Source organism: Onychostoma macrolepis, chromosome 20, assembly GCF_012432095.1.
Source record: "Onychostoma macrolepis isolate SWU-2019 chromosome 20, ASM1243209v1, whole genome shotgun sequence".
Taxonomy (NCBI): domain Eukaryota; kingdom Metazoa; phylum Chordata; class Actinopteri; order Cypriniformes; family Cyprinidae; genus Onychostoma; species Onychostoma macrolepis.
Window position 1 is genome coordinate 27,446,752 of NC_081174.1, and position 21,372 is coordinate 27,468,123.

Below are 21,372 nucleotides of genomic sequence, written 5' to 3' on the forward strand. Positions count from 1 at the left end.
AAAAACATCACATGATTTATTAATGTAAAAAAAAGTATATATTGTTTTACTATATAGTGCACTATAAATTGCATTAGCCATTTTATAGTCTGAATTTGTAGTGTACACTTTCATTCCTATCCTATGTAGTGCACTACTTTCTTCCCATAATGCATAATCTTATTAATAGTGTGCAACCAATGTATAATAATGATTTGGTGATTTTGGGATCACCACGAACAAAAGAAAAGACATGGATTTCATTGGTTTTAAATATGTTTATTCTGGCTCTCAGAGAGTTGTTCTGGTTTATGTTGGCATGCTGACATCCACGACATTGAGTGTGGATTCATACAGCAAGTTGCTGGAGTCCAGTGTGGCATTGAACAGCAAACATGCATGATTTCACTGCCCTGCAGTGAGGAAACAGTACAAATACATGCTGAGAGACAAGACCGCACTGACGCTCAGCAGCATATACAGGTTTACAGAGGCACATTCATTCAAATATATACCCATTTACAGTAAAGAGCTCATGCCAGTTGCACATCTGAATAAAAAAGATGTAATTTTGTTCTGCTGAAACCATCAGTGTTTCATTTAAGAAAGAATATGTGGATGGATATAGTAGTGAAGAGAAAACTAAATACAGGGGAGAAACATGTTCAAAATCTTAGTTTTTAAGAGTTCTTTAAAGAGGCAGGCCTCACTTTTAGCTACTGAAATGCAATAGCTATTTAAAATCATTTGAATTATTCAGTCATATTTGCGTGGTATAATAATCCTGCATTTTTGTTGTTGAAGAAATTAAAATACTACATTGGGTGTTAATGTTCAATACTCAGTCTGCAGATAAAGAAATTGATAAATACTTGAAAGAGGAAAAAAAAATTAAAATCCCAAAAGGCGTTCCCAAAAATATTGAGAATTCTAAAACAAATATTACACATTGTATACACCATTTCTGCATCCAAATATACAGCAAATTGGCTACACAAAGCAAATATATTGCCTTTGTGGAAGCTAGCGTTGCGTAATTGTCCCCAATATCATTCTTTACACGTGATTGCACTCTAAAACATCTCAGGCTTAAGTTTGGTTTAATGACGGAGTGTATTTGTGCGTTAGTTCTGGTGCACTGTAGGAAGATTACAGACATAGAGTGAATGTAGACTGGCTGTGTGGGTCTCAAGAGGAACTAAGGCCGGAATCGGACTCCCCGTTGACCTCTTGGGCTTTTCCTGCACACGGAGTGGAGGAGCAGGGAATGCTGTAGGTGGAGCAGGCACATGTTTGAATGACCTCCTTTAGAGTTCCTCCCTGTTCCTCTACATTGAAAATGTTTGGCTGCTCGAGATTGTCGTCACAGATTCTGTGGATACAAAACATTATTTTAGCTGTGGGTCAATCTGAGTGAAAGAAAAAGGAGCGTCATCTAACAGGGAAAAAGATAGAAGGAAGTTTCATTAACGCAAAAGTAGCCATCTGGGGTGAAGGGGAGGGGATCATACCAAGGTTTTGACCAAGAGCAAAAAAATGTGAGTAGATTTCACTGTAGTTTTCAGTGTTTTACAGTAAGCATCTCCATATTTTTGCCACATCATGCCTTTAATTTCTGGTTCAGACCTTAAGAGTAGACAGGAGATTTAATATGACAAATGAAAATGAAGCTTTGAGCATTACAAGTACAGTCTGTGCAACGAAACATTAAAATGTCCTTCAAAAAACATGGAAAATGATGAGTTATGACATGTTAAACAGACTGATTGTACCCCATAGCCTCATTTTTATGCATATCAAATTAAAGTTAACATGAACTGCTGTTGCAACTGATTTCACTTCAGTAAAAAGGGATATTCAACACAAACATACACACACAAAAAATCATTTTAAATGAGAATCTATTTAGACTGAACACAAGTTTTAAAAAGAAAGAAAAGAAAAAAGCCTAAATACTCCACAAAACGTTTCTTTCTTTTGCTGAAGAAGATATAAAATTGAAGTAGTATGGAGAAAATACTATGGAAGTCAATGGCTACCGTCCGCTGTTTGGTTCCCAACATTGTTCAAAATATCTTCTTATGTGTTCAGCAGAAGAAAGAAACTCATGCAGGTTTGAAAAAAGTGGAGGGCGAGTAAATGATTTTTGAGAAAACTATCCCTCTAAGATGACCAATAGCTTCTTTGGTATATGAATCGTTTATATTAAGATCAGGGATGTGTGTTTAAAAAACATATTTTTAATTTCATGTTGACTTTATGATGTCTACTCTCACTGAGGTCGATAAATTAAAAATGCCACATTCTCTTTCGGAATAAACAAAAACAACAACAGTCAGCCTGAAAATCCAAGCTCACTGCTTGTGATGTTATTTAGATTCACAAGAACAAAATATTCATTAAATGTTTAGTCACCAGTGCCAGGAACTCAGAAAACATAACAACTTCAATACTTTATATGTGTAAAGCACATAAATATTGTGACAAGTCACAGTTGACGTCAACAAATTCACGTGTTCATGGTATATATATTCACATATTTATGTCTTCTACCATGATGTTGTCCGATGATATACATGTTTTCAAGAGCATTATGAATACTGGTGGGCTCATTTCCGTTGGCTCTTGGAAGACTTATGTTTATGTTTTGCATTTTCCATTACAAATGACATGCCAAAAGATGTTCAGTAAGCACGCAGCTATTAAAAATATATCCCAAATCTAACCCCAAGGAAAAGTAGTCATCCGTTCTAAATGTGTGGGAAAAGCACTTATCACTATTTACAATAGTCTATAATTATTCAATTATTCTAATGTATAATTTTCATTGTATTGTAATATCAAACAGACAATATTCAAATATAGTTGGGTTTAAGAACTGGCATGGCAAGTACGTTGAGATCATTCATATTTAGATAAATGCAGCTTTTTTCTGCCATGCCTTTATCAAGATCCTGAATCATGCTGGTTTGAGAGCAGAAGCCATTAATCCATCCATCCTTTCATTCACTCATTCGTTTATCCTTCAATGATTAAGTCATTGAGGTCCACGAAGGGGATTCATGCACTGTTAACGTGGCTAGTACTGAAAAATTCACAGCACTGTAATTTGTGTAATACGGGTTGTGGGAGAGAAACTAGGTCACCCATATAAAGAGGAAGTCTCGAAATCTCAGAATGATGTAACAGGCAGCTGAACCTTAACCCAGCGCTGAATAATTGAAAAAAAGCTAGTCAAAAACAAAACTCCACAGTTTTACTGCCTCACATCATTGCTGTAAAACACTACGGTTCTTGTGGTGCTAGTCGGCGAGAATGATCAGTCAGGCAGCAGCCAAATGCCAATAAAAAATACAAACAACCGGGAAACAGAAGACATTACGGGAGTCAGAGGAAGTTGACACATTGAGCTTTGGCACCAAGCATTCATGTATTCTGAAAAAAAGAGGCAAATTACCACAAAATGGTGTAAGGATTATTTAAAAAAGGAAAAATGGATTAAAAGTTTAAGGAAAGATGTGGAAAGAGTCAATAATGCATAGAAATATTTGGCTACTGAGGAAAACCGGAGTCACATCAAACAAATTAAAGGTTAAACTTGCAATTTTTTGCAGAATGGTTGGTTGGTTTTGGTATCATACGGTTATATATTTAAGCATTAAGTATTTTGTGTGTGTGTGTGTGTATGTATGTACACGAAAAATATAGAAACATTTTTCGAAATTGCAAGGAAAATAACTAACACTAAATAAATGACAAACTAACTCAACTACAAAAAAATCATACAGGTTTGGAATGAAGCGATAAAACATGATGATAGAATTTTCATTTTTGGGTAAATTATTCCTTTAAATTTCAATAAACAGGAACAGAGTTTCTCAGGTCTTGAGGGAACTCTCGGAAACTGCAAAAAAAAAAAAATAAATCTACCAACACTGCATTGTTATGTAAACATATGTCAGTGTTTGATGGACCTCAGAGCTGGTTTTACTGGATTAATCTTACAGCTGAATTTACACAACAGCCAGAGGTTCAGTGTGATTGTAACTAACTGAAAAGTGCATACAGGGCATAAACTGCATTACATAAACACAGAACATCATTGATTAGTTTAACCTTTACCCAGAACGAAACACAGCGTCACTTAGACATGTGCTGATATGCCCGGATCATCAGGGAACAGTCATAACCCACACGTGATTTTCACAGAAATGCATACAAAGGTCTGTGATGTATCTATATTGAAAGATTCAACATGGCAGTCAAATTACTGTGATAACATCACCTGCTGTGGGCTAATGCATTACGCTTTGACTTTTTGATTACTCTTTCAACAATGTCACCACATTCTACACGTTTGTAGCATTTACTTCTTATAGTTTTTGTTTCACACAACTGACCATTTTCCAGCCCTTTTCTGACCCTTTGAATTAAAAAGACTGTTCTTGCTACTGTACCTTTATGACATTTATGTACCCTTATATCTTTGCTATTGTACCTTTATCACTAGCTGATTTGCTTTTCACATGTGAAATGTTTAAATATATGATTTCAATATGTGATGCAAGTAAACATTCTCAGCCCTAATAAAGACTGCTGTTGGATTAGCAAGCGAGGAACCGAATGTTCCCTAGTACAGCAAGACAAATTAGAGCCCACCTGTCATATATGAGGCCATCAATGCCCTGTCCCCTCAACTTCATCCTGTTGTCATGGTCGTTGTTGTAGTCGCCCCAGCAGAAGACCACCAGCCCTTTAGACTGAGCCTCTCTGATGAACTCCATATTTCGCAAGAGCTCATCAGTGTGAGCGCTGATTCCCTGTGAGCACATACAAAAGTCTTTATTTCATCTGTGTCATGAAATCTGACATGGAAAACAATACAGCCACATTCCTTTTGCAGGTAAACAAATCTCACAGAAGCTAAACAACACGATTAGATCTCTTTCACTTCATAGGTTTGGATAGTTTGTGATTACACACATCTTTATTATGCTGCCAAACTGGGCATCTCTCCGTGCTATTTCACAACTATGTTATGAAGTGTCAACAGCTGTGCTGTTACACCACCGTTCTCGTACCAGTATGTTCTCACTCTGAGCAAAGCTCATGGCGATCTTAGTGCTCTGACAGCGGATGTCCATGAGTTCAGGGTAGAGGTCTGTCACTCCTTGGGTCAGAAACAGGATGGGGTATTTGTTCTGTTTTTGCCTCACCCTGAGGAAGACAACAATTTAATTGAACTGAACAACAACATCAAGGTTGACTATTTATTCTTTCAAGGAATAGTTCACCCAAACTAAATCTGCTAAAAGTTTACTCACCTTCAGGCCAAGATGTAGATGAGTTTGTTTCTTTATCAGAACAGTTTTGGAGAAATTAAGCATTACATCACTTGCTCACCAATGGGATCCTCTGCAGTGAATGGGTGCCTTCAGAATGAGAGTCCAAATATCTGATAAAAAATGTCACAATAATACACAAGTAATCCACTTCACTACAGTGCATCAATTACCGCCTTGTGAAGTGAAAAGCTGCATGTTTGTAAGAAGTAAATCCATCATTAAGGAATTTTAAACTGTTGTTTCTGGCCAAAATAGAAGTCTCACATCAAAATCCACAAACATATTTGTTCAAAACGGTTTTAGACTGTTTTCGCTTGTAAACGGTTCTTGACCTGTGCATATTTCTCTCCTGATTCAGACAAAACAACTTTTTCACTGGAGAAAGCAAAATAATGGATAGAGAACTCATATTTTAGCCAGGGGCAACATTTAATTAAAAACGCCTTAATGATGGATTTGTTTATTACATTTATTTATTCACAAGACGTTAACTGACAGACTGGAGTGGTGTGGATTACCTGAGGATTATCATGATGCTTTTATCAGTTGTTTGGACTCTCATTCTAACGGCACCCATTCACTGCAGAGGATCCATTGGTGGCCAAGTGATGTATTCCTTCATTTCTCCAAATCTGTTCTGATGAAGAAACAAACTCATCTACATTTTGGACGGCCTGAGGGTGAGTAAATGTTTTTAATAAATTATTTTATTTATTAAAAAAAAGTATATTTGAACTATTTCTTTAATAAATGTCCCTGGACTTATTGTGCACATACATTTTAAAGAAACCTGTGGTTGGTTTACACTGTGCTTAAATTGCCTGCCATATTACAAATATATATAACTTTAAAATATCAGTGCATTATTAGAATATGCACATGAACAAGACTTCTTACATTGTGCAGACATCAGGATCAAAACATGAGAAGACTATTCTCCTATTGCCAGCGTTCTGCAGCACACATGTGAGGATGATGTCCAAGAACTGATTCATGTTGAAGTAGGTGGAGAGTTTCGCATCCCAGGAGCCATCCTGTTTGGAGAAACGGATACAATGAGGGTGTTATTCTCTCCAATAACACTGAGATCAAACCAGCTTGAGGCAACACAAACCTTAAACTGAGAAATCCACTTTAGTTCAATGTTGAATCCCACATGATCTGGAACAGCCTGGAATATCTGAAACATAATATCAGATGAGAAGAGGTTAACCAAGCAGTACAGGTTGGCAATATAAGCAAACATTTACCACAATGTTCCTAAATGTTTGGTCAATAAACTACTAAAAAGATAAAAGTAAAAAAGCATATACAGCGGGTAAAATAAGTATTGAACACGTCACCATTTTTTATTATGTGTATTACAGTTATGTATAATAAAATGGAATGACAGAGGGAAGAAGTACTGAACCACTGAAATGTATTTAATACTTTGTCCAAGAGCCCTTGTTGGTAATGACAGCTTCAAGATGCCTCCTGTATGGAGAAACTAGACGCATGCATTGCTCAGGTGTGATTTTGGCCCATTCTTCAACAGAGTCTTAAAGGCTCTGTGAGCCTCTCTATGAACTCTGATCTTTTGTTCTTATTCTCTATTGGATTCAAGTCAGGTGATTGGCTGACCATTCTAGCAGCTTTATTTTCTTTCTCTGAAACCGGTCAAGAGTTTCCTTGGTTGTGTTTGGCATCGTCTTGCTAAAAATGTCCACCCTTGTTTCATCTTCATAATCCTGGTACTGTAGGTGTTGGGACTGAACCAGCTAATTTCCACTGACTATGGGGCAGGATTTCTTTCTAATTACTGATAGATTTCAGCTGGTGTCTTGGCTTTCCACGCCTTTTTGCACCTTCCTTTCTTCATGTGTTCAATACTTTTCCCTGTGTCATTCCATTTTATTACACATACCTTAATTTCTGAACTTGTTTGTTTTCTTTTCTTTTCTTTGTATGTATGGATTACTTGGGTTGTTACCGACATCTGGTGAAAATTTCAAGTCAACAGCACCTTTAGAAATATATTTACTGGTGAAAAATGGTGACGTGTTCAATACTTACTTTACCCGCTTATATATATATATATATATATATATATATATATATATATATATATATATATATATATCAGTGGCGGCTGCTGGTCTTTCAAAGAGGGAAGCTCATTTTCGGCCTACATCATAAAAATTGTCCATTTATTTATACTTAAATTCTGCCCTACGTTCCTTTTCATGAAAATGCTCTGTGACCCTGTCGTACCAACTAGGCGTCTTTTCCAGTGAGGCTAGCCTAGCTTACTGTATGAATGAATGAATGAACAAACAATCTAAAAAAAAAGATATTAAACTCGACGGAGGAAATGTGGGAATTAGGTTAAACTGAAACAAGGAATGTGGTGTAATAGGGTTGTCACGATACCATAAAAATGTCTTACGATACTATACCAACTTAATTTATAATTCAATTCTACAAAATTAATCAAAATTTAATAAATAAATAGATGTAAGTGAAAACAGACAATATTATTCTCTGAATACTTAATTAATGTGAATGAATGACTGGCTATTGTTATCCATGAAATGATCTAAACAAAATTCATCTCAGCACTGCACAGAAGCTGCATGAAGTGACATTTAAATGTGGCATTTATTCATTTAGACTGTATTTATAATTGCATAATGTTATGAGATTAATGTTTTAAATACTAAATTCTGAATATAGAAATATGTTGGAAAATAATGTAATATGCCTACTTTTAGACGGGAAACTTAAAAACGGCCAGCAGGTGGCAGAAGTTCGTGATTGAATCACTGAGTCATTCAAATGATTCTTTCAAAACGGCTGAATCCTTCAAGAGCGAATCAAATGACTGTTTTTATGAATGGCTCAGTGAATCAGTGATTCGCCCAAATCAACGCGGATTTGGATTCGAACACAAACGAAACAAAAACAGCACTCTTGCTCGTGTCGTATTGCCTAAGTGTTAGGAGCATTTTTTGCTCGCATATCTTGAAATTTCCGAGTTAGCAGCATGTATATTAAAACATAACATTATAAATGAATAAAAAATATATATAATGATTGATAAGAACCAAGTGCAAAGCCGCTATGTGACTGAGCTCGAATAGCTTCAGCTTCAGCGACTTTTTATAGTACAAAATCGCTGTCAATCAAAAGGAGATGCAGTCTTTCGACAGAGCCTCCAATCATCACGCAGAAGCCCGGCGTCCAGGCACGCCCACCCCTCCATTCACCCCCAGAGACGCTGAGCGTCCGTGGGCGGGACATAATCGCAGCATTTATCCAATGACCGTCTAGTTTCGAAGTACTGAAAAAAACTGTTCAAAGCAGCCCCATTGAAGTCAATGGACGCTCGGCTTCAACAGAGAAATACACTGAAGCTACAGGAATGTATGAGAAGGAAATCGAGTCAGCCGACCTGCTGTATGTAGCTGATTCTGAACGAACTCGTCTTCGAGATGAACGTGTTCTAACGCATTTTTAGTCAATAAAATGTTAACACAACAGTACATATTTGACCATTAATTTTTTGACATTATAGGGGAAGCAGAGCTTCCCTTGCAGTCTTAAAGAAATCCCCACTGATATATATATATATATATATATATATATATATAAGTGTAATATGTATAATATATAAATTTGTTTATAATTCCTGTCATACCTGTGAAAGGGAAGGGAAAGGCTGGTGCTCATCTACATACTCCTCTTCATCCTGCAAGTCTAGACAAAGCAACACCACAAAAACAATTATCTTTAACTATTTAACAGTTAACTGTTTATTTAGCTCAATACAGCTCAACAGAGGCTTGGATTCTAAACCCTAAACAAAAACAACCAGATCCGAGATGAATCACAACACTGACTTACAGCAAAAAAAAGTATTTGAACTTTTTAATTTCCTAGCATGAAAAAAATCATTTTGGAGATTTTGAATTCGATTTGTACTTCTGGAACTTCTGGATAACAGACGAAACACTGCACATTAATCTGTCCTTAAAGCCACCAACTAGTTTGACAAGTAGTTATATAATGATCTGCATTTGTATTGTGACATAAATCAATCCAAATTCTACCTTTGTGGTCATGAACTTCCAAGGCGGTTGTATGGGCGAGCTGAGAAAAACAAACACATTCACACTCATCAATATCAGCATGGAGATAATTGCATTTCATTGATCAATCGCAGCAAAAGAGTCTGAAATAAGTCTTACTTTTAAAAGCTGAAGTTGATCAAAGGTAAGATCCTTGACAGGAACTTCGAACAATACCATTGAGTTCTTGTCATTTTTCTATAAAAGGATACAAGAAATGTAATGCACAAGAGAAGAGATTATCTTCCTTTCGTTTTGCAGTTTTGATCAGTGTTTACGAATGTTCGAGTCTGAATTTGAAAGGTTAGGAAGTCTTCAAACGGAGTCAAAACAAAAGCTTTACTGAAGGACACTAAGTGAGTTGTGCAAACAGTGACTTTTCACTGTCAAGTACGGGGAGTCAAATGCGATTGTTACCTTTTTAGTAGAAATACAGCAGGTGAGATCGTGGTACACGATTGGAACTAAATCTTTAGAGAGATGAACATCAAACTCTACATAAGCAGCTCCCTGTGGAAAAAACAAGATATGCTTTATATTTCATATTAAAAAAACAATGTATTTTTTGCATTGTTGCATTCTTTATTTACACTCACATGGTTGGCTGCACTTAGAAATGAGGCAATTGTGTTTTCCCTGATCTTGTGATGCCTGAAATAAAAGAGAATAATATTTTCTTTCAGCAACATATTTCTTTCTGTTAAACATGTACTTCTCTCTCAAACTTTGTTCATGCTGCAACACTGAATTTGTGTTATCATAAACTAAGGTGTGTTTATTGGGTTTTCCTGCTTTATAGTTTTTGTTACACAGGCTGTGCAAAAATTCAGAAGTCAATACACACCTTAGATTTTTAAAAGGGAACATTTGCTAAACTAAAAAAAAAACAACAACAATATAGGACTGAGGTCAATATTTGTTTACTTACAATTTCAGTGCAAAATGTCAGGTCATCTGAAGGGATTTTACTAATGTGAAATTGTAAATAAATAAAAAAATAATTTTATAGGACCTTTTTTAACCTTTTTTTTGCATTCTGACATTATCATCATGACAATAAAGCACATATTTCTCCCTAATTTTTAGTAGATGACTGCAATGCAAATAACAATAATTATTATAATATAATAAAAAATAATATTAAAGAAATTACGTAAATAGTAAAAATACACTTGTAAAGTACAACTAACAGAAGTCTTGGTCTTATATTCAGTTCTTAAAGGGGGCATCAGATGCTAAATTCACTCTTGCATGTTGTTTGAACATCCATCCTATAATGATAAAAATCCACCCAGTGTTTTTTTTTTTTAAATCCCTATTTTAAAATCTCCTTTCTCATATCAGGCTGTTCTGAGATTCCTGTCAGAATGACGTAGTTCTGCGCAAGCCACTCTCACGATAGTTGATTGACAAGGCCGTCATAGCGTAGACCCGCCCTGAGTGAGCTGTCATCAGTCAGCCATTGTGTCAACTCCGGTGCCGGGGAAGAGAAGAATGTCTCAGATTAAGCGATTGAGGTGCTTTGTTGTTGGATGTAATAATGAATATAGCAGTCGTCAGTTACTTCCGACATCTGAGCCGCTGAAGACGCAGAGGATTAACGTTACTTTCCTTTTTGAAGGGAATGCAGCGATCCCCGAACTGCCTAAATACGTCTATGTTTGCGTGAATCATTCGTGACCCAGCTTCATCTACAGAAGAAGTGAGTATTAGGGTTTTTTATGAATCTTTGCAAATCGCCTTTCCTAATATGTGCTAGTTAGCAAGTTTCGGGGCTGGAGTTTACAGTCTGCTCGTCACTCCACGGAAGAGAGGGGCGGGGTCAGCAGAGCTCATTAGCATTTAAAGCAACATGGACTAAAACAGCTTGCTGAAAACAGAGCTGATTTTGACAGGGTAAAAAACGTTTTTTACACTACCATTCAGAAATTTTAACCAAAATATGTTATAGACTTTTCATTAAGACCCTATAGAATCATCCGATGACCCCTTTAATATTAGTCTAATGTTTATAATTAATTTACTAATTAAAAATATCTGGGAAAAACAACAAATATATTTATTTTATTTGTGTATTTATATATATATATATATATATATATATATATATATATATATATATATATATATATACAAGGGCTTAACCATGGTATAGATATTGGGGGGGTCCAAATGTGAACCCCCATAATAAACATTACTTATTGCAAATAGTGGCACTTATCTGCACCTCTGCATTGTAATACATTATAAAATAGTATGCAATAACTTATTGAGTGTCATTTTTAAATTTTATTTAAAATTATTAGGACAAAAGCCCTCCCTACACCTACCCTAACCCTACCCGATACTTTATGTTCAACGTTTTGATTATTTACTTCATTTTTATTGGAAAATAAATGCTTTTCTGATGTGATTTGAAATTTAAAAAGGCAGAAAAAGAGTTCGCCAAAAGGCAGATTCGAACCCCAGTCGAGCGTGTCAAAAGAAGCGTAACACACGCTTTACCATCTGCGCCACTGAATCTAACGAATGATAACCGTCATTTGCTAATTTGACTACCCCAATAATACGTTTGTGGGTGGAATTAGTGTAAATAGCCTCTGTCAACAACATGGATATTGGCACTTAGACACTCCGATTTGTTTTTTTTTTATTCCCAACAATTAAACAGTTGCCCACAGAAAAAAACAGGGGGTGCTACAGCACCCTCAGCACCCCCACTTCCCGCGCCTCTGTTACCGTCTGAAAAAAAAAGGCGAATGTCCGCCTGTTCGTCCTGCTTCTTTCTGTTAGCTCCTACCTTCATTTCATTTAAGCACCAGTTACAGTCGGACTGAGCGGTTTTTTTCAAACGATGCCGCAAGCCGGCGTTTACGGGCTCAACCAAGTGTACAATCGAGGGGGGGTGGTCACACAGTTTTATTTCCCTTGTTTTTCCTAAATTGAAAGTAAATCGGAAATAACAGATCCACTAGGCTACAACCAGGGTTCATTAAAGGAGGGCATACCATATGTCACATATTACAATATAATAGGCCTATTATTGGGGGGGACAGATTGGTATTTTTCCAATTTTGGGGGGAACGTATATGGTGGTTACGCCCATGTATATATATATATATATATATATATGTGTATGTATATGTACATCATGCCGATCATCCACATGGTTGCTACTCACCTGGGAGCATGTGTGCTTCCTGCTCCTCTGTGTCCAACATCCAGAGCGCTCCTTTTCTTCCAGTATTTGGCGAAAGACTGACTCATGTCACACTGAAAGCCTTGGATAGGACGCGTCACCAAGTAATCCACTGAAATCCCATCAAAAATAAAAGCATTTATTTTATTTAATGTTTAAGCCAACACTTAATGCTTAATTTGAATGAAATCAGCACATCAGTAAATGAATGGCATCATAACCACAGTATCTAGCTACTAGGGTTGGGTGATGTCTACCAAATTGGCATCGGACGATGTCTACAGTGAAACATTGTGACATCGGTGGGCGGGGTTAGGGGTGTGCCCGAAGCGTGAATCAGTATGCAGAAACGTACGGAAAACAAATAACATGTTCTACGGAGCCACTAAAGGGACATTGTTAGCCGCTTGCTAGCAGCCCGTTACATTACAGTACATGAAAGTTCACTTACCACATACACAGAGTAAGGTGATGACTGATAGGACAATGGCGAATGATTTGCAGATACTGAGCACCACTGACAGACATCTAACCTTGTAAAATGTATGGTACTGCTGGTCCGTAGTATAGAGTCTGTGTGATCGTGAATCTCGAAAGTGAAAGTAAAATGAGAGCACGCATTCAAAAGCGGTTTCAGTGCCCTGCATATTAGTATATATATTTATATACAGTATAAATACCCAACAATATAATTGCGAGAGAAAATATATATTTTTTTATCTCCCCATCTCGTAGGCTATTTATTCCCCTTAGGGGTTCCGTAGAATACTTAATTTCCTTTCCAAACATGGAATTGGAATGCAGCGGATTGTGGAAGAGGGGGTGGGGGGGAAGGAATCATGATGCCGGTTCAACATTGTGATGTCTGTCAGCCATCGGCGTTGGATGATGGCATCGTCTATCGGCCCAACCCTACTAGCTACTTTGCAATAATGCAAGCAGGGTGGATCTTTCGAACATGAGTGACTTTACCCTCTATTTACATGTTGTGTGCATGCAGTAAAAGAACAGATACTATCATGGGTGGCAGGAATGTGCATTAGTTTTATGGTGTAAAATAAATGAGATGTTTAGACTTTGAACATCAGTGTGCACATTGCAGTGCATAATCAGTACTGATTATACCTCTAACTTTTCCAAAAGTCTGTCTGGCATTTCGGCTCATGATGGGTAGGGTGACCACACCCTGATCTCTGCCACTCTCCACAAAAGTGGACGATAAGAGACATGCGGTGCCCACGTGACCTGGATGGACATCACCCTGAACCACGGCCTCACTAAGGTCCTCCTAAACAACAAAGATGTAACATAAAAGTCACAAGTCACCAAAAGGATTCATGTTAAATTAATGTAAATAAATTTTAAAACTCCATCAAAATGCTTTGTAATGCAATTGTGGACAAAATCTTCCTGTTAAACAATACCAAAGACTTCCGTACCTCAAAGAACTCAAAAGTGAGCTCTAGGTTGTCAGGGACCATGGTGTGAAAACTGTATTCGGTCCACCGGGACGGTTCAAGGGCATATCCACATTCTGGCTGGGAATGACGAGACTTATATCCGCTTTCACTGATCATACTGATCTCCAGCGTAGTGGTCATCTTATGCCATGATGAAGGGCTTTCTTCTTCTTCCTCCTCCTCGATACCTTCCAGCGTCAGCTTCAATCTAAAATATATGAATTATATTTTAGCATATTCTTTGAGTGAAATCAGGCATCAAAACAATATAATAAGAATTTGAAAAGACAAATAAATGTTTAGTACTTGGTCTATAAAAATGTATAGTGCTTGAACTGAAAAAATATTGCAATATTTTGCATCCCACTAATTAATTGATCAATTTGACTAGTAATTTTTTTCTTAGAATGGACTTCTAAGGACCTTGTGACTGACTGACCTTGAGATAAGCTTTCTAAGAGTTAAATATCTATTCTGTACTGAAGGATATTACCTGAAGCGTGACTTCTTAAATTTTTTCTTAGTAATAGATACTGGAGGTTTCACAGAGTGATGAAGCCTGAGACGAATTTCTGTCTGGCACGTCAACCAGCCAGAGTCCACACACTCAACACCATCTGCAGATCAAACAAATTTTATTTGCATGGTAAAATAAGATAACATGACGTTGTTTTGCATTAACGAGTTTATGTAGTTTAAATGATCAAACTTACTATGGACTCCAAAATGTCCATCGTCAATCACAAGCTCAGGTTCTGCAAGACATAACAAAATTTTATATGGAAGGTCAACCACTCCTGCTACACATCTACAAAATGTAAGAGTCACCAGTACAGAGTAAATAGACACCACCACCATGAGACATTCATTTTCTGGTTTGTTTCTTAAACAATCAAAATATACAGATAAAATAAGTGTTCAGTTTGCTCTGTACTGGATGGAGCTCTGCACATTTGTAGCCTGTATATTATACAAGCAAGAAATGCGCATGCTAGAATCTTAGAGTAACACTAAAGATAATTATAATAGATTAATACTTGGGTGGCAAAAGTTAAATAACAATAATCTAAATGCATAATCAAGCAAGTGTTACCATGCAAGCAAATTGTTTTGTGGCAACACAAATGCAAAGAAATGCTGACAAACATTTAAAGAACATAACACATAACATCTGGAGCAAACGGTTACATGATTCAAATGACGGATCCTGTAAAAACTACAAAAAAAATTAAATAAATAAAAAAAACAATAGTATAGATGTGTTTTGCATACTATGTTAAATGTGTGTTGTGCATGTACGTAAATACAGAAGCATTAAATGCATGTGTGCTTTAAAATACATTTTTAATGTAAAAATCAACTCAAGATAATTGAGAAAATTATTTTAAGAAATTATTTAAAAAACTTCTTTCAAAGAAAAAAGTATGTTGTGCATGTAAATAAAGAAGCGTTAAATGCATTTGTCCATAAAATGGTTTTTAAATGTAAAAATTAACTCAAAATAATGGTATTATTAGAAAATAAATCAAGGAAAAAAGTGTGTTGTGCATGTAAATACAGAACCGTTACATGCATATGTGTTTAAAAAAATATTTTTTACTGTAGCTTCAAATGTAAAAATCAACTATTAAAAATGAACACAATTATAAAAATAAATAAATAAATAAATAAATAAATAAAAACTTCTTTAAAGAATTAAACCCAAAAATTTAAAGTGGCTAAATTAGAGGAAGGGAAAATGAAAAAAAAAAAGGGGTTGCATGTAAACCCAAGAATGCGCCAGTGAAAACTGCTTCGCTCTGTTTGTCTGAGGAGTAATAGTCCACTAAATGTTATGGTTTCTAATAATTAGGTTCCATTAGATTCCCTTAAGTGGCTTTTATTGACATTACATCTGTCCATGACAAATAACATGAAATCAAAATTTATTATTTTCTTTACAACATGCATCAATGATTTATGCACAATAAGACCAGATGCATTAATTTAGAAAGTAAATAGGGATATTTACTTTCAGAAATAAATGCTGCTGGTCTTATTGTGCATGATACACTGATGAAAATAAGAAAATAATGTGGGTAGGGGAAAATAATATTAACCAACAACAATCATGGCCGCTCTAAAGTCTAGTAATGTTCTGAGAGATAAAATTAAGTCCCACATCACATTACTTTCCAATAGTTTCATTCATTTGGAAATACGTCATATTTCAAACGTGAAATGTTTGGTGAATGTTTCATGTTGTCTTTTAAAAAAGCTGAATTCAGCATGTATTGATAATCCACGCTTAGAGTTAAAGGGGACAAACTGATCTGAATGTAATAAGAATGAAGGAAGGAGTCTATGGGTTGCATTAGACACTCAAATGTGTGGACTATTCTGGGATCAGATACCTGAGGGACTCAATGAGCGTGGCAGCTGATGGGTCTCCCATCTATTGACTATGACTTGACATGGCCCACCTGCATTCTGTAATTCCAAATGGGGGTTAAGATTATGGACAGATTTTGGAAAAACAAAGCCCACTTTGGGTCTCACTCCCGAACAAGAATATGAGATATAGTCACCACTTTCTGCCAGCAAGCCAGTTGGTTGACATCTGAAAAGTGGACTGATTAGTCAGAAGAAACACATTGGCATTTTTCACAGTGTTTTACCAGAGATCTCCAGGTTATTTATATATGTGAAAAAAAGCTTTGGAAATCCTTGTACTTACCACCTTAAATAAGCGTACTTTTCAGCTAATACTTCCCTAACTATGAATAATTGTTTCTAAATTCTTAATTCTTGTTGAAAATATTTCCGTTCTAAATTCTAAAAGAATATTTCTGGCTGGGAGATAACAAATGACATATAAATATTATGTATAAAGGACACAGCATGTTAGGAGGGGCTCGCAGGAAACCTGTTCCAGAAATGTCATTCTCCAGGAAAAAAAAAAGAAGTACCCAGAACTGAGTGGAGTTCAGCTAAAAGAGATTAACAGCTGTGAGGAGAATGCCCTGGAAACCCCACACACTCACACAAAAGGATTTCAACAACTTAAACTCTTAAAAAATCTATAACATTTAATTACTTGCACCCTAAGAATTAAATATGATTGAAAGAAAGTCCTTGAGGAATATTTGAAACAGACATAAACCCACATATCCCACATGTGAAAATCTACAGTCATACATGTATAATAAAACAGCTGAAAAATCACAAATGTACAGTATATCACAATTTTAGATACTGCATAGATTATGAAGTGCATTTAAGAAGCCGTTCACACAGAACACATTTTTTATATTCCACTGTACTGCTTTTTAATCATTTTTCTACGTAAACATGTGCTTGACAAACATGTTTGACTGGTTGTGATCATGTCTCTTGCAGTGTTTTTAAAGTTAAACTTAAAAAAAAAAAATTGTCTCGAGGCCCTGCGCTTTTTCTCCATTCCACTGCCCACGTCTCGTGTTTTTTAATCTGTTCTGTGTGAATGGACCCTAACAGAATTATAAACAACATCTATAAATAAATATACAAGCTGAGGCTGCTTTTTAAAGGTGCTGGGTAATCAGGTCACCACTGGACCTTTAAAGGTTAATTGTGAACCTTCTAGGAATCAATTCTATCATGTTTCTTTACTAGGAAAAGAAAATCTCACCTTGGATTCCAAAATGAATCCCTTGAAGTAGCGATACTTGGTTTCACCCCCTCTAGGAACATCAACGGTTGTTCTCCACAAGGTGCTGTGGTGAGACAAGACACAGAAGATAAATATGTGGGTCAAGGGTAACTGTGCTTGCGCTGGAAGGTAAACATAAGATGGCATTGCACATCATGTACCCATCCTCCTCTGCTGGCTGCAGGGTCACGGCTTTTTGATGACACCAGCCACCCAGGGTTTCACAACTGCCAACCACTGCGATCACCTCACCTGATATAGAAACAAAATATAGTTTATTAATTCTCTCCTTTGTGGTAAGCAAAGGAATGTGTCTCCAGGTGGCACAGTGCAAAAATATGAAAATATATTAAAGGGATAGTTCACCCAAAAATGTAAATTCTGTCATCATTTACTCACCCTCAAGTAGTTCCAAACTTGTATGAATTTCTTTGTTCTGCCAAACACAAAGGAAGATATTTTGAAGAAAGTTTGTAACCAGGCTGTTTTGGGGAACCACTGACTTCCATAGTAGGAAAAAAAAATACTATGGAAGTCAATGATGCCCCAGAACTGCTCTGTTTCCCACATTCTTCAGAATATCTTCCTTTGTGTTCCTTTGGGTTTTTGGGTGAACTATCCCTTTAAGTATCACATGCCAACATTTGTCAGACAATAAATATAGATACAGGTTGTATTTGTGATGCAATCATGCATGGTTAAAATAACTTTTACCCAAAGCTACTTACAAATGAGGACAACAGAAGCAATCAAAACCAACAAAAGAGTAACAACATGCAAGTGCTATGACAAGTCTTGGTTAGCTTAACACAGTATACGTAGCAAGGTTTTGTTTTTTAAAGAAAACAAGTAGATAGAATATAGAAAAAAAAAGCTAGTGTTAGTTTTTCAAGAAAAGTTAGTAGTTAGAGAATAAATATGCAATTGCTAGAGGGTCAAGTGTGTTTGTGTGTATTTTAAAAAAAATAAAAAGTATTTTCTGAATTAATCATTAAATGTCTAATTACTTTAATAAATGTCCTCAAAAATGAAATCAGCATTTATTGATAATGTACTTATGTAACAAAAGATTACTGATCTATCATGAAGTTAATATTAACCTATCAACACTTATTATTAACTAAACAATATGTTATTTTCTCAAATATTTCATTTTAAATGTTAACATTTTATAAATGTTTAATAATAACATTTATTTAAAAAAAACAAAAAAAAAACCTATTCCTCTTGGGATAAAAGTGTCTGCTAAATTAATCAAATGAAAATGTAATGCATATATAATAACTTCAATTAATAGCATTATCACATTATTACATTATATAACACTTCAAATAACATCAAACAATGTACCTAAATAGCTAGAACTATAAAACACTGTAAAAAAGGTGACTTACAAATCTGAATTCGTACTTTTTCACTCAAGTTCAACGGGATGTTCTTAGCTCAATGTTGCAATTTCTTTAAACTAAATGATCTCAAAAATATTAAATCTATATAGCATGTGCTATAGAAGGAATGTTACGACTAGGTCAGTCATAGCATCAGAAAACACTCCAACAACTCCAAAATGTCACATTTACATTATTTTAATGAGTTTCATTATATTGTCTTGATTTAAAAAAAAAAAAAAAAAAAAATTATAAAAACTTTTAAAATTAGTAAGTGTCTAAAAGAAAACCTTCTGTCAACAGATATGCAAATATATTTCACATTTGAACTTCTGACTGATAATGTAATAATTGTTAATGACTTATTAGTGAAGTTGTACACTGTGTTATACTTCCGTTTAATTATTCCTCTTACCCAGTGTTGTGGTCCCTCTCACTGTCAGAGTGACTTTAGTGCTGTCCATGACTGGCACTCAGGCAGATGGAGAAGAGAATGAAGAGACCTAAAACACAGAGTGAAAGAAACACATCTGATCTAAGCCACGTTAACAGCATCAGCTGATCTGGATTTGCCCAGCGGTCTGGTACCTGCCTGTAGAAATGCTGTGCACTTTTAAAGCCCCTTCTGGTTCTTTAAAGAATTCGTTACATTATAAATGCATTTCAATTATTCGCCCTAAACAGAAACAGGAATATTTTTACTTCTGCTGGACGCAATATTAGAGAGGGAAATAATGGTATGTCAGATCCTTGAATCTAAACGCGATCTTAAGAAAGTAGCGTTCACCACGTTTCATGAAATTCCACCGTTTGAGTGGAGGAAGCAAAGACAACACGGTCTGAACCGGCTCCAGCCGGTTACTGTCAGTGACAACAACACCCGGTATCCAAGGGTGTTGTTCAAAACATGGCAAGCTATCTACCTAGAAAACACTGTTACGTTCTAAAGGTACTAAAAACGCTACCTAGATAGGGAGCTCACTAGGTTTTGAGACGCAGCCACTATTTGCAGAGCGAAAACGTGTATATGTGTAGCGTAAAACGAAATGTATAGCGTACATTCAGTGTGGAGTCCCACCGATATGGTGATTAAAAACATGATAAAGTGACAATTACCTGAGTTTAAAGACAAATATCCATCCTTTAGTACGGCGGTACCGGGAAACGTTAATCGCGCGCTGACGTGCCCATGTTTACATGCACGCGGATCTCTGCAAGCCCGGTGTTATGCGACACTGTTTACCATTTCTTAAAAGAAATTTATCGACGTATTAAGCTTATTATTGCGTCTCTCAATTATGCGAATCTATGTGCTGGTTAAAAATAATAATAATAATAAGATTTAAAGGTTAAAAAGAAGGTTACTTTGTTGTAGGAAATAAAATGAGGGAAGGAACAACTTGACTCCGCCTCTCTGCGTTTTCTGAACGCATATGATTGGTGGAAGAAGTGATTGACGTTCGATGGGCGGGACTTCTTGGGTTCTTGGAGTTCATCTGTGAAAGCTGATATGATCACGATGCAGTCAAATATAGAATTATTATTAGTGCAATATAGTAATTAATATTAAATCAATTATTAAACATACATTTTTATTTTTGCCTTTTAAACTGATCACAACATTTAAAAAAAAAATAATAATAAATTATCTATATCGGAGATTTTAACGCACTGTTTGAAGAGTGTAGTATTTTTCTATTGAGAGTATACTTGCAGAAAAATAAATTCACTGCTATAGCCTACAATTGGGTGACCATTACATTTGAAAACTTTGATACTTTTAAGATACTTCTTAACAGTTTTTCCATAGGCTATATTACTATTATGGCTGATGAACCAATACATAAACAAAACAGATTAAGTTAGTGTACTCAAAGTAACAAGTCAAGCATTATTATTAATTAATGTTTAATAGTATATGTGCGTGAAATCAAAAAGGTTGGCAAGGTCAAATGAACCTTTACTGTAAAATCAGGAGAATGTAGACTATCGATTCTTGCAGTGGCCCGCCTTTCAGCAGAACTGGTTGCATAATGAGGTGCCTCAGCAGGACAGAACACAGTCTGGAACTCTGTGTTGCATAACAGAGGTCAGTCGGGCTGAGCATATGCATGTCTAAGAAAAAGTTCAGGGGAAAACAGTAGGGTGAGAAAGTTCAGGACATCGTGACACAATGCAATGTAAAGATAAACCATCTCTTCAGTCATAAAGTTTTGCTGTGT

The 21,372-nt window shown here is 35.9% G+C and overlaps 1 protein-coding gene across 3 annotated transcripts; it reads right to left on the reverse strand.

The window, feature by feature from the left end:
- Window positions 1-237: 237 nt before the first annotated feature.
- On the reverse strand, window positions 238-20,561 carry gpcpd1 (glycerophosphocholine phosphodiesterase 1). 3 transcript variants are annotated; one of them, XM_058756402.1, is made up of 20 exons: window positions 20,267-20,561; window positions 19,566-19,653; window positions 17,924-18,014; window positions 17,742-17,826; window positions 16,486-16,561; window positions 14,806-14,847; window positions 14,586-14,709; window positions 14,072-14,300; window positions 13,758-13,920; window positions 12,615-12,744; window positions 10,030-10,084; window positions 9,851-9,943; window positions 9,554-9,631; window positions 9,416-9,455; window positions 9,004-9,062; window positions 6,439-6,504; window positions 6,222-6,358; window positions 5,061-5,196; window positions 4,639-4,799; window positions 238-1,351 (listed from the first exon to the last, which is right to left on the reverse strand). In XM_058756402.1, exons 2-20 carry the CDS (start codon window positions 19,612-19,614, stop codon window positions 1,168-1,170), a joined length of 1,998 nt encoding a protein of 665 aa, XP_058612385.1. In that variant the 5' UTR covers window positions 19,615-19,653; window positions 20,267-20,561; the 3' UTR covers window positions 238-1,167. The 3 variants fall into 3 exon arrangements, with proteins under 3 accessions (XP_058612385.1, XP_058612387.1, XP_058612388.1); XM_058756404.1 differs by lacking the exon at window positions 20,267-20,561 and adding an exon at window positions 19,743-20,026; XM_058756405.1 differs by lacking the exon at window positions 20,267-20,561 and adding an exon at window positions 19,739-20,026.
- Window positions 20,562-21,372: the final 811 nt, after the last annotated feature.

Coding starts and splice junctions, on each gene's coding strand:
- gpcpd1 (XM_058756402.1), bottom strand. CDS start 19,614: ATGGACAGCACTAAAGTCACTCTGACAGTGAGAGGGACCACAACACTG. Junction 10,085..12,614: donor GGAAGCACACATGCTCCCAG/GTGAGTAGCAAC, acceptor CTTTTATTTCAG/GCATCACAAGATCAGGGAAA. Junction 9,063..9,415: donor GGAAGTTCATGACCACAAAG/GTAGAATTTGGA, acceptor TGCTTTGTCTAG/ACTTGCAGGATGAAGAGGAG.